The sequence below is a fragment of the Habropoda laboriosa genome, unplaced genomic scaffold (assembly GCF_001263275.1).
Source record: "Habropoda laboriosa isolate 0110345459 unplaced genomic scaffold, ASM126327v1 scaffold101, whole genome shotgun sequence".
NCBI classification, from domain to species: domain Eukaryota; kingdom Metazoa; phylum Arthropoda; class Insecta; order Hymenoptera; family Apidae; genus Habropoda; species Habropoda laboriosa.
The window spans coordinates 246,721-259,306 of record NW_017100207.1 but is presented as its reverse complement, the minus strand read 5'-3'; the positions used below and the strand labels follow the sequence as shown (position 1 = coordinate 259,306).

Below are 12,586 nucleotides of genomic sequence, written 5' to 3'. Positions count from 1 at the left end.
ACTTAACTATCCTGAGCCTCGTTGAGGAGGTATACAGAGACTGTTCTTTTTTGTTTATGTTTAGTTGAACTTTATTCGCGATCCGACCTGGTGGGCGAGGGTGAGCTCGCCCTTTATACATTTTTGCGAAGTGGAAATTCAGCAATCAGGGTGCCTAAGTGGTGGCGACAACCCTCTCCTTGCGCCCGCAGCGCGTTTCTTCGGAGAAGGGGATGCCTGTGTCAATGCAAAATTGTCCGCCCCGAGAGCGGTACCGCGGGCGCGAAGAATGACGTTCGCGCGGCGCATGGTAGACCAAGGGAGGTCTGATCGGCCGAAGTGAGGTTAGGCCAAAGGTGACTAATGATTTTTTGAAGGACCGAAGCGAGCTCGCGTGAATTTGCGTGCGACGCAACACTCGAAATTATCCATCCCCGAAATAAACATACCCGCGGTGAATTCTCGTAATCTTTTACCTCTGCGTGTCTCCGTATCGTGAGGAAAACAAAAGGGGCGCCACAGACTAATTAACCGAGGGATCCTCCAGCAAGCCCTTGAATCGCACTTGGTTTCGCTGGCATAATTGTTCAGACAGGCCAAATGAGAAAGGCTGTCGAAGTTGGTCAGTACTTAACTATCCTGAGCCTCGTTGAGGAGGTATACAGAGACTGTTCTTTTTTGTTTATGTTTAGTTAAACTTTATTCGCGATCCGACCTGGTGGGCGAGGGTGAGCTCGCCCTTTATACATTTTTGCGAAGTGGAAATTCAGCAATCAGGGTGCCTAAGTGGTGGCGACAACCCTCTCCTTGCGCCCGCAGCGCGTTTCTTCGGAGAAGGGGATGCCTGTGTCAATGCAAAATTGTCCGCCCCGAAAGCGGTACCGCGGGCGCGAAGAATGACGTTCGCGCGGCGCATGGCAGACCAAGGGAGGTCTGATCGGCCGAAGTGAGGTTAGGCCAAAGGTGACTAATGATTTTGTGAAGGACCGAAGCGAGCTCGCGTGAATTTGCGTGCGACGCAACACTCGAAATTATCCATCCCCGAAATAAACATACCCGCGGTGAATTCTCGTAATCTTTTACCTCTGCGTGTCTCCGTATCGTGAGGAAAACAAAAGGGGCGCCACAGACTAATTAACCGAGGGATCCTCCAGCAAGCCCTTGAATCGCACTTGGTTTCGCTGGCATAATTGTTCAGACAGGCCAAATGAGAAAGGCTGTCGAAGTTGGTCAGTCTTGTGTGCCTAAATTGTGGCACAACCGTGGGGTTATTATCGTTCGACATCCTCGCACGATTTCGCCAGTCAATCGCAGGCAAGTCAGAGGCATTGATGAACACGTCCCGTGCACCCCCGTGTATTTTCCACTCTAGCGGTCTCCATATTTCAACCCCAAAGGCAATGTGTCTAGCTTGGTCCAGCGAGGTCGTTTCTGTGGGCCACACGTTCATTCTCTCTCTATGTGTGTTCTTTTTTTCATTCATTCTCTTCTACTCTCTCTCTGTTTTCCTTCGCTCGAGATGAGAGCAGATGGGGTAGATGCGTCGAAGCATATTCCGCCTGGGTTTGGACAGATAAAGCTCCTCTTCTATAGGTCGATTAAAATATAAATTGTGCTCGTCGTTGCAATCGTTTCACCCTTCCATGGATGAGGTCGTTCTTCTACCTTCGCGATCCAACTGTAACCACCGGCCACTTCCGGTTCGAGAGGGTGCTCGATCGAGTTGATTGAACGCTTTTCAGCTTTCAGCCTCTTTTAGGTTATGTATCTTTGCTGGATTTTTATTGAAAATTCGTTTTTTTGTCATCGAACTTTTTTGGTTTTTCGCTTTCGTCGGTCTTCCTTTTTTTTTTTTTGAGAATTACGAGCATAGTAATTGGTACACATCGGACCAGGGAACCTTTCGGGGCCGAAGAGCCATTTCAACAAAATAACGTAGAAAGAATAAAATTTAGCGAGCCGCAATTTTAATTTAAGAATTCACGCATTGCAGTTATCTTTTGGGGGGTAGCTGTCGGTTCTGTGGTGGCAAGTAGATTTTTATTAAACATTTAAGAGCCGCAGGTTCCCGACTCCTGCGTCAGACCGTAGGCTTTGTGTAAATGTTGTAATTAATGTGTTACAGGGATTTGTTTGTACGACGATGGTAAAACGTGTGGATGATTATTGATGATATTCAATAAAGTACTCGTTGCAATTTGATCATCTCTGTGATTAATGATTTCTTCACACGCATCGTATGAATATTAAACATCGATCGAGAGCTTCTTGAGAATTGTGAAACGTTAAAAATCAACACTGCGATTTAATAGTCCATCCGATACAGAACCCACGCGCTTTAACAATCATTATTACACTTCTGTGTCATGAAACATTTTTGCATTATCCTCGTTTCGATTGTGAAATCGATGCACGGTCGATTTTAAATTCTCTTCAATTCATTGTCCAAGGAAAGGAGTGGGGCAAGAAATATTTATGGAGTGATAGTGAAATTTAGGTTAAATTGGGTTAGGTTAGGAATCATTCTCGATTTTAAATTATGCATTATTCGGTAAAATTTAGGTTAGGACTAATGTCCGACTTGAAATTCCACATTATTCGGTCAAATTTAGGTTAGGACTTACGTTCGACTTAAAATTCCACGTTATTCGAGGAAAAGTGACGGAGGAGGAAATATTCACGCAATGATAGGAAAATTTAGGTTAAATTGGGTTAGGTTACTCTCGCACTCGATTTTAAATTACGCATTATTCGGTAAAATTTAGGTTAGGACTAATGTCCGACTTGAAATTCCACATTATTCGGTAAAATTTAGGTTAGGTTTCACGTTCGACTTAAAATTCCACGTTATTCGAGGAAAAGTGACGGTGGAGGAAATATTCACGCAATGATAGGAAAATTTAGGTTAAATTGGGTTAGGTTACTCTCGCACTCGATTTTAAATTACACATTATTCGGTAAAATTTAGGTTAGGTTTCACGTTCGACTTGAAATTCCACATTATTCGGTCAAATTTAGGTTAGGTTTCACGTTCGACTTAAAATTCCACGTTATTCGAAGAAAAGTAGTGGAAAAAGAAATATTCACGCAGTAATAGTAAAATTTAGGTTAGGACTCCTTCTCGTTATTCGAAGAAAAGTGGTGGGGGAAGAAATATCGACGCGATATTAGTAAAATTTTTGTACGATCGAGCTAAGAATGCACGTGTAAGATTGATAACAGTGAAAGAACAGTGGTGTTGCAGACAATGATGTTTTATTAATGCTCCATGTAAGATTAATAAGGGCAAACGAGGTGGCACATTAAGTGTGGGCATTAGGTGGACAAAAAGCAGCGATCGCCGCGTAACGTGTCCCGTCACGGTGTTCTTCGTGGCTGCATACATGCATTCTGGACGACCTGCTCTCTCTCTCAATGATCCGCGCACGAGATTACTTTGATATACAACAGTTTAGCCGTCGAACACGTTGGGTTGTCGCAGGTCAGGTCAATTCAGGTCAACGTACTCCTTGGACACTGTCTGTGTACGTCCTCGCTTCCCGTCTTTCTTCCTAACTCATCTCTTTCTTCTTATTCGTCTGCTCAGCTTCCTTCGATTCTCCTTTATTTCGTTATTCAGGACGTTAACGGCAGGGAAAGCGTCTCGTTTCCTGGAGAATTTTTGTTTTTCTCCAATTGTGGGATTTTTGGTGTTACTGTTTTTTAGCGTGAGATTTTTGATCAGGAAATTGGGAAATTCCTTAGTTAGAGAATTAGAGAAAATTAGAGAATTAGGAAGACTTGTATTTGGAAAAAATTGAGATAGTCTCTGACGAGGAAAACTCGTGCTTAGAAAATTAAGAGAACGAAGAATTCTCTTGATCGGGAAATTGGGAAAATTAGAGAATTATGAAGATTTCTGTTTGGAAAAAATTGAGATGATCTCCAACGAGAGAAATTCATGATTGGAAAATTAAGAAAATGAAGGATTCTCTTGATCAGGAAATTGGGAAAATTAGAGAATTAGGAAGATTTCTGTTGGGAAAAAATTGAGATGATCTCTAAGGAAAACTCGTGATTAGAAAATGAAGAGAATGAAAAATTCTTTTCATCGGGAAATTGGAAAAATTCGAGAATAAGGAAGACTTCTGTTTGGAAAAAGTCGAGGCAACCTCTTACAAGGAAAACTCATAATTAAAAAATTAAGAGAACGAAGAATTCTCTTGACCAGGAAATCGGGGAACTTGTATATTCTGTTAATTAAGAATTTACAGAATTAGGAAGACCTTCTGTTTGGAAAAAGTCGAGGCAACCTCTGTCGAGGAAATTCGAACAATGTTCAGCTTGTAACATTCAGAAAAAATTAGCGATTTTTTCCTCGATAAACTAATGCAACGTTTGGTGCGATAGTTGACGTTGCTCAAGAAACGGCAGGCTGTTGAAATAGTTTTTCCGTCTGTGATTTATCGTTTTGCAAAAAGAGAAAGGAGATGGAGCATGGATGCACTAGCGTCGGTATGCAGTTTCCATGTAACCGGCTCTCGAAAGTAAATAACAAAACGCATACGCGTTTCGCTGATATTTACGTGAATAAACAATCTCGTATAATGAAAAGAGATTGCGATCAGTACCACCGACTTGCTGCCTACGCATAATTGCCTCTATGACGCGCTAAATTGATGCGTGGCACAATAATTTGCATCGTTGGTGCGAAACTGCGTGAGAAACACCGTTTGGTCGTTTCATTTTTACACACTGTAAAATTCAAATTTCACAAACATTCAAGTATAAAAAAGAGTTTGTTTCATTCTTCATGAGCTCCTTCCCCATCCCTAATTAAATAACAGCGAATCTTACGAAACATGTGAAACATACAGAAATATGAAAAGCATGCAAATATCGCATCGTGATAGCTCCTTAAATACGAAAAAGAAATTTCTACCCAACTCCCATCCCGTCACCTCGATTTCCCACAAAAATAGGCATTTTAAAATACCACTTGACACACATCTCACCCGAAACACCCAAACCGGCACTCTCCCATTAATCTTGAAAAAAAACAAGCGCATCCACTATCACGGATCTCCCTCTAAATTGGGCTTAACCGTTCCAGCTCACCTCTTCCCATTACCAATCCCAAATCTCCACCTTCTCCCGTGGATCTGTAGTATCAATTAGCCGATGATTACACCCGGAGCTGCATTATTCATCTCCGTAGAAAACACTCTGTCTGTGACCCGCTAATTAAATCCAACTAACAAGCGGTGCACGAAAATTGACTACCAAATCCTGTCCCGGTAGCAAATATAACGAGCCAATATGCAATAAAGAATAAAGAAAAAAAAAAAATTAAGAAAATCTTCGATCCGTCTTCTAACTCGATCTTCCAGGTGTATTATCGTTCGGTCCATCGTGCAACCAACTTTACACCTCTGGTCGTCCGACAAAGATCCATCGGAAACACGCGCGAGAATTTCTGCCGAATATTTGTATGAGAAACGCGCGTCGAGCATTTCTCGTGAAAATTTGTATCAGAAACACGCCTCGAGAGTTTCTCGTGAAAATCTATATCTGTTACACCTTCTCTGTCTATCTGTGTGTACCTGCGTGCGTAATAATCCCATTGATCTCTATCAGAAGTGAAGTTACCTGTGTCGGCGCAAAAAATACGCGTTCCAGATTGACACACCAGTGTTCCGTGTTCGAATTTCACGCGGTGGCTGATATCTGGAAGTGGAACGTATAGCCCCCGGTCTCCCTCTCTCTCTCTCTGTCCCGTCGGTACTTAGGCGGGGTGGCGTGTGTACAAGCGTACACGTGACCGAGGAACGTGCCTCCTGGTGCACGTGGACCCGAGGCACATCCCCCAACCGCTCTCACTCGTCGGGCCTCGTGCTTTCAACCCTCTTTTGCTCGAGGCGGAGGAGAGGAACCTGTTCCTCTCAGTCATCCTCGAGCCTCTTCGGGCTCTACGCGCGCGACATCCTTACCTTCCCGTCGATCATCATCTCTCTCACACACGCACACACAAGTGTTGACACTCGGTGAAATTCTCTTTGTTTTTCCTCTGCTTGAACTGTCGAGAAAAAAACACGGAGGTTTTTGGTTATTTTTTGGCGGATTTTTCAGAGTTCAGGCATTTCTCTCTCTTTCTCTGTCTGTTTGTTTGTCGTTTGTGAGAAGGAAACGGGTCGAATGTGTAGATTTATACAGAGAAAGAGATTGGTGTTTATGGTCATCATGCGTGGCTAAGGGTGCATGCACATACTTGTACGTGTAGCCGTATAAATTTACACGATGGAATGTGTGTGCGAGGGTGAGGAGGCTGTTTCTTCGAATTTCAGGCTTCACCTGCAACTCTGGATTTACCTGGTTCTACGTTGTTTCTTGGTGCGTGGTTCTTTTTTGTGGGATTGTGGTGGTTCGTTCTTCTGAAGTGATATTTTGTGCAATTTAACCCTTTCGTGGCGAGTTTTTGCCGGTCTTACCAATTTTCGTCGAGCGAATAAGAAATTTTTCGAGAGAATCTTCGAGTTGACGTTTGCCCAAAATTTGTAATATTGTACAGCTGTAGTTTAGGAAAATTCTACGGTAATTGCCGTTAAATACGCTTGTGCTCGATGATAGTTTCGATCGGATCGTCTTGCTCTTCGTCCATCATGAAAAATTTATAGTCTGGCGAAACCTGTGTGGGCAGTGTACATCGCGATGTATTAACATCGCAGGTATTGTTTCTCGATTCTTTCCGAAGGCTTAATTCGCATGTGCATGGTCCTTGGCGACTCGAGTACTCGTTTCTCGACAACGTGTCCTCTGTGTCTATTCGTCGATTCAAATCGACGGAATACTCTAGAAACTCGTTTGCTTCAATTCAGCGTCGCTGGTAATTTTTCACTCTTTCAAATTGGAAACCTTGAAAACTCTCTTCAGCGTCGCTGTTAATTTTTAGCTTTCGAGCTTCGAAGCAGAGAAATTGGAAACCTTGAGAAATCTGTTCAGCGTCGCAAGGAATGTCTAACTCTCGAGCTTCGGAGCAGAGAAACTCGAAATCTTGAGAATTCTAGGCTTCCTAGTTACCAATCGCTACGAGCAAAGCAATCTTCAAAAATTCTACGTTATTACTCTAACCGATCACTGAAAGCCCAAGTAAAAACTGGTAAAAGCTTCCGTATTTCGGTCAGTTCGCAGTTCGCCTCGCGGGAACAATCTGTCGAACTCCACACATGTCGAATAATTCACTGAAACCACGAGCAGAGACTAAAAATTGTGCAGTCGAAAATCGAAACAGAGAAACAAACTAAACTAAACTAACCACCTGAGATAACAAGTGAACCTATCCTCCAAAGGGGAAAAAAAAAGAAGAACAAAAAACTACACACAGTGGATTGGTACAGTGTATATGTGTGTGTGATAAGAAAGAATCGAAGAGAGAGAGGTTAAACTGGCAGCTGGAGGAGAAGTTTTGTACGAATGGGGAGCGAAGAAGGTGATGGAATGGCGAACGTGGATGCCGCCTCTTCGTGGCAACAATATTACACCTGGTGTGGCTCTTATTCTCACCCACATTCCCATTCACATCCCCATGGTGGCGGTGGAGGTGGTGGTGCGACAGCTCCAGTTCAACCACACACTCATTCGTCCCATCATCCCCACTTTCATCATCCGAATCATCTGAATCAGTACCAAGGAGATCAGTATCAACAGCAATCCCTGGCGGCATCCAGTGCCGCGAACGCGTCCGCCCACTATTCAACCTCGCAGCAGTATCATCTGCAGCTGCAACCCGCCCAGACGCCACCCTTGCACCAACAGCAACAGTTCCACCCTGTTAGGGGACAGACCGTGGCGAGGAGAGCCGCTCCATACGACAGAACAGGTATCCAATGTACAACTTTTCCGCCATCTTGCTCTCTGCTAACTTCTCACGGGCGTGCGAATGTGTGCGTGGAGAGAAACGATCGAAAGGGGTGTGTATCTGAGATTGGTGTGGTTGCGGTAGCAATGGCGATAACGAGAGCGTTTGGTCGTTGGAGTTGGGTGAGATTTAGTTAGGGACGCTTAGGGGATGTTGACGAGTCATGGATTGGAGATTATTGGGATGTGAACCATAGATGTGATCTTAGATTTCTTTGAAGTAACAATTGAAAATTTCTTGCTTTCACATTTCTTTTGTTGAATTGAATGAAAAATTTCAGGCGCGATTTAAGATCCGTTGAAAATTTATCGATTTCAAATTTCTTTCGTTGAATTCAGTTGCAAGTGCGCAAAGGACAAAAATTTAGGGTGCCAAAAGGCGCCAAGAGCACAGTGTTAGCAAATTTTCAAAGCGTCTATTGTCACCGATAACAGTGAAAGGGTTGATATTCGGAAGACGAAAAGTTTGGGTACTACCGAAAAGTGGTATGAAATTTAGGACGTCAAACATACCGAGATTGTGTTCGCACAAGATTGCACGTGCAACAGCGATGTATCTATCTTCGAGATAATTCAATATAAGGATAAAACATGGTAAATTGTTCGCGTTCCACCCAATCTTGTCCTTGGCTTCCGTATGGCTATTATCCTTCTCGCAACCCTGGAGGATTCAACGTGAAATTACATAAGCGACGGCGTGGTGGGTGGTCACGCGACGTCAATCACCAAATGGCTTGATCCTTCTCGAAGAATTAATAACCTCGGACAGTTTAGCTTGTTTCGTGAACGCGGTATATATCATCCTGATTAAAATCCCATTCTCCGTGTCGTATGGCCCGGTTTATACCCCGGAGGATCGCGTTTTACTTACACGCGAAATCTCTTGGTACCGTGGTTCCTTCTTTCACGCCGGAGAAAGGACCTCGGTTACTAATAATCGATAACCAATGCACTTGGTGAAAGAATGCCCAATTAAGCTATACGTGAGTTGCAATCTTACGATTTACGAATTTTTTGCATTTTTAGTAATACAAATTTTAAGCGGCAAATTTAATTTGGAATTTGTTTTAATTAATTCGGATAATATTTTCGATAACAGATGAAAATTTTCACGAGGAGAACTGAAAATGTCTACTGTAATTTTCATTCATAAGTCACTCACGTTACAATTTGGGAATTTTTTCAATTATTTTCACACGTTTTCTAACGCGGATAGTATTTTCAATAATACAAATTGTCACGAGGAAAGCTGAAGATACCTTTCAAGTGGGTATGTTTCATTTGGATAATATTTGGAAGGAATGCCTAATTAAATTATACGTCAGTTACAATATAGGAATTTTTTCAATTATTTTCACACGTTCTCTAATACCGACAGTGTTTTAAATAATACAAATTTTAAGCGGTAAATTCAATTTGGAATTTTTTCAAATTGATTCCGGTAACATTTTCAATAACAGATAGAAATTTTCACGAGGAGAACTAAAAATATCATCCACGTTACAAATAATCTCACACTCTTTAAGATATTTATTCCTCCGGTTCTCCAAAGGTCGAGACCTCCTCCCGGAAGCCCCAAACAGCCTGATTCTAAGCAGCGCCCGTCCTCACGGAAGCCCTAACCTTTTAAATTCTCCGATTGACACCTCCTACTCCTCATATTTCCATCATTCCATCTTTATATATGATTTACTTACTAAAAAAAGAACATTATTGACCCATTTACGTATTACACAACCTAATATCTCTGTGCAAAGGGGTTAGTCAGATTTTTACAAGTAGAATTTTCATCGAATCACCGTATAATCTCCAGCAGTGGGTTTCCCCTAAATAAATTCAAAGTACAAACAACGAATAGGGGGTTTGGGGTCGTATAAAAGCAACAGATTCCCCCATGAATAATTCAGCGTTCGTTTCAGCCACGGTTGCGTCGAGACTTGCTTCTTCTTCTTCTTCCTCCTCTTCTTCGTCCCCCTTCTGTCGCGCGTTCATCCCTTCAGTGAGAGTCTTCCAGACAAGCTGGATTTACTTCACTCGATCGAGTCGTTTTCGTCGACATTTTTGTTTCCATCGTCTCGGTGGATACGTAACAGCATGTAACTTCCGTAGATTTTCTTTTTCTCTTGTGTAGATATGTGTATGCAGCTCGCTCAGTTACGCAAACGTTGTTTTCTTTTTATTTTTTTCCTGCTTCGAGAAAAATCGCGTATTTCGTGCCGTATCTCTGTCAGACAGAGATTTCTACAGTTGGTTTCAGGTTTCTTTGAAATTGTTTAAACGATTATCGAGTAGCGGTTGGCTGTGATAAGTGAGGATAAAGTTCGTTAAAATTGACAGTTTGTTCGTTTAAAGCCGCTACCGTGAACGAAGGAAGCGCCTCATTACCGGTTACGATCATCATTTTCCGCAAGATTGCCTTTGATTATAATGATTATCGTGCAGAGCCGGGTCCTTTGCCGGTGGGCTTGATTCTTTGATCGTGTATCGATCGAATGTTAGTCGATAATACTGTGAAACTGTTAATACGTCGATCGTTCTTCTTGGCGAACTTGGCGTGGGGTTTATTTTTGAGGCTCGTGGGTGGTTTCACCGAATGATTTTATTCTTCATATATTGGATACTCGAGATATTCGGAAAATTGGGAAATTTAGGATCTTGGAGAATTTAGAAAATGAGGAGTTTGGGAAATTGAGACTTTGAGAGATTTGGCTGATGGAAAATGGAGGAAATTGGGAATTTGAGAGATTTGGCTGATGGAAAGTGGAGGAAATTGGGAATTTGGAAATTAGAAAATTAGAAAAATTAAGGATTTCGGATTTTAGGAAATTGGGAGTGTAAAAGTTTGGAAAATTGAGAGATTTGGCTGGTGGAAAATGGAGGAAATTGTGAATTTGAAAATTAGAAAAGTTAAGGATTTCGGATTTTAGGAAATTGAGGAAATTGGGAGTGTAAAAGTTTGGAAAATTGAGAGATTCGGGAGATGGAAAATGGGAAAAATTGTGAATTTGGAAATTAGAAAAGTTAAGAATTTGGGATGTTAGGAAATTGAGAAAATTGGGAGTGTAAAAGTTTGGAAAACTGAGAAATTTGGAGGATGGAAAATGGGGAAAATTGGGAGAATGGCAAAATTGTGAATTAGAGTAAATTAAAAATTTGGGAAATTGAGAGAATTGGGAACGCAGAAGTCTGGGAAATTGAGAAATTTGGGAATGGAAAAGGAGGAAAATTTGAAAAACTCCCGAGTTTTGTATCCTACAATTTTCTAATTCCCCATAATCGATATTTCCAACAACGAAATCCAGCCAATCCACTGGATAACACTCCTCCTAAAATCTTCGTCTCCTAAAAATCCTTCAACCTCGCGTTCCAGTTCCAGATTATTCACCTAGCAACATCCTCTTTTTTTCCCGCGATACTGTCTCCATAACCCGAAACGACGAGTGTTTTCGCGACGGACACTCTTACGAATAACGTGGCAATGCATGCACGCTGTTATTTTTCTCCCATGGAAATTCAGCGATAATCCTGACGCTGAAATAAACCGCAACGTCCATCATCCCGAGTGGCGGTACATGAAAACCGTATCTAATCGTTCGCCATTTCCATGAGAGCGGCACTGTCTTTCACTGGCCTGTCCTTTCTCGTTCCTACTTTTATGCTACTCCTTTTATTCAAATTGTCCAGTGGCCAGTTTCCATGTATACGCAAAACTCTATGAATCATTTTTTCTCGCATCTTTTTTACGTTAAACCATGAATTTTCATGTATTAATAAATCCAACGGTGATTGTGAAACATACTTTCGAGAAAGAGTCGTTTGCACGGCAAAGTTTATTTAAAATGGTAATTGACCGGTATACTTCTTTTGCCTTTCTAAGATACTTCGTTATCGAGAATGAGTTTTAGGGTTTTTAGAGATTTTTCAGAGATGCAAATTTTGAAATCTTTGAGATTTGGGAACTTGGAGATTTGAAGGCTTTGGGATTTCGATGCTTTGAAATTCGGAAACTTAGAGATTTCAGGGCTTTGAGATTTCGATGCTTTAAGATTTGGGAACTTGGAAATTTGAGAGCTTTGAGATTTGGATGCTTTGAAATTCGGAAATTTAGAGATTTGGAAGCTTTGGGATTTGGATGCTTTGAAATTTGGAAACTTAGAGATTTGAGAGCTTTGGGATTTGAAATCTTTGAGATTTGGAAACTTAGAGATTTGAGAGATTTGGGATTTGAAATCTTTGATATTTGAGAGCTTTGGGATTTGAAATCTTTGAGATTTGAGAGCTTTGGGATTTGAAATCTTTGAGATTTGAGAGCTTTGGGATTTGAAATCTTTGAGATTTGAGAGCTTTGGGATTTGAAATCTTTGAGATTTGGATGCTTTGAAATTCGGAAATGTAGAGATTCGAGAACTTAGAGATTTGGGATCTTAGAGATTTGGGATCTTAGAGATTTGAGAGATTTGGGATTTGGATGCTTTGAAATTCGGAAATGTAGAGATTCGAGAACTTAGAGATTTGGGAACTTAGAGATTTGGGATCTTAGAGATTTGGGATCTTAGAGATTTGAGAGATTTGGGATTTGAAATCTTTGAGATTTGAGAGCTTTGGGATTTGAAATCTTTGAGATTTGGATGCTTTGAAATTCGGAAATTTAGAGATTCGAGAACTTAGAGATTTGGGAACTTAGAGATTTGGGATCTTTGATATTTGAGAGCTT

General features: G+C 41.5%; 1 protein-coding gene across 1 annotated transcript; it reads left to right on the top strand.

Moving 5' to 3' along the window:
* The first annotated feature begins 7,428 nt into the window (after positions 1-7,428).
* LOC108570607 lies at positions 7,429-12,116 on the top strand. Its single transcript, XM_017932492.1, has 2 exons — positions 7,429-7,843; positions 11,800-12,116. The coding sequence occupies exons 1-2, from the start codon at positions 7,429-7,431 to the stop codon at positions 12,114-12,116; spliced, it is 732 nt and encodes a 243-aa protein (XP_017787981.1).
* The last annotated feature ends 470 nt before the right edge of the window (positions 12,117-12,586 follow it).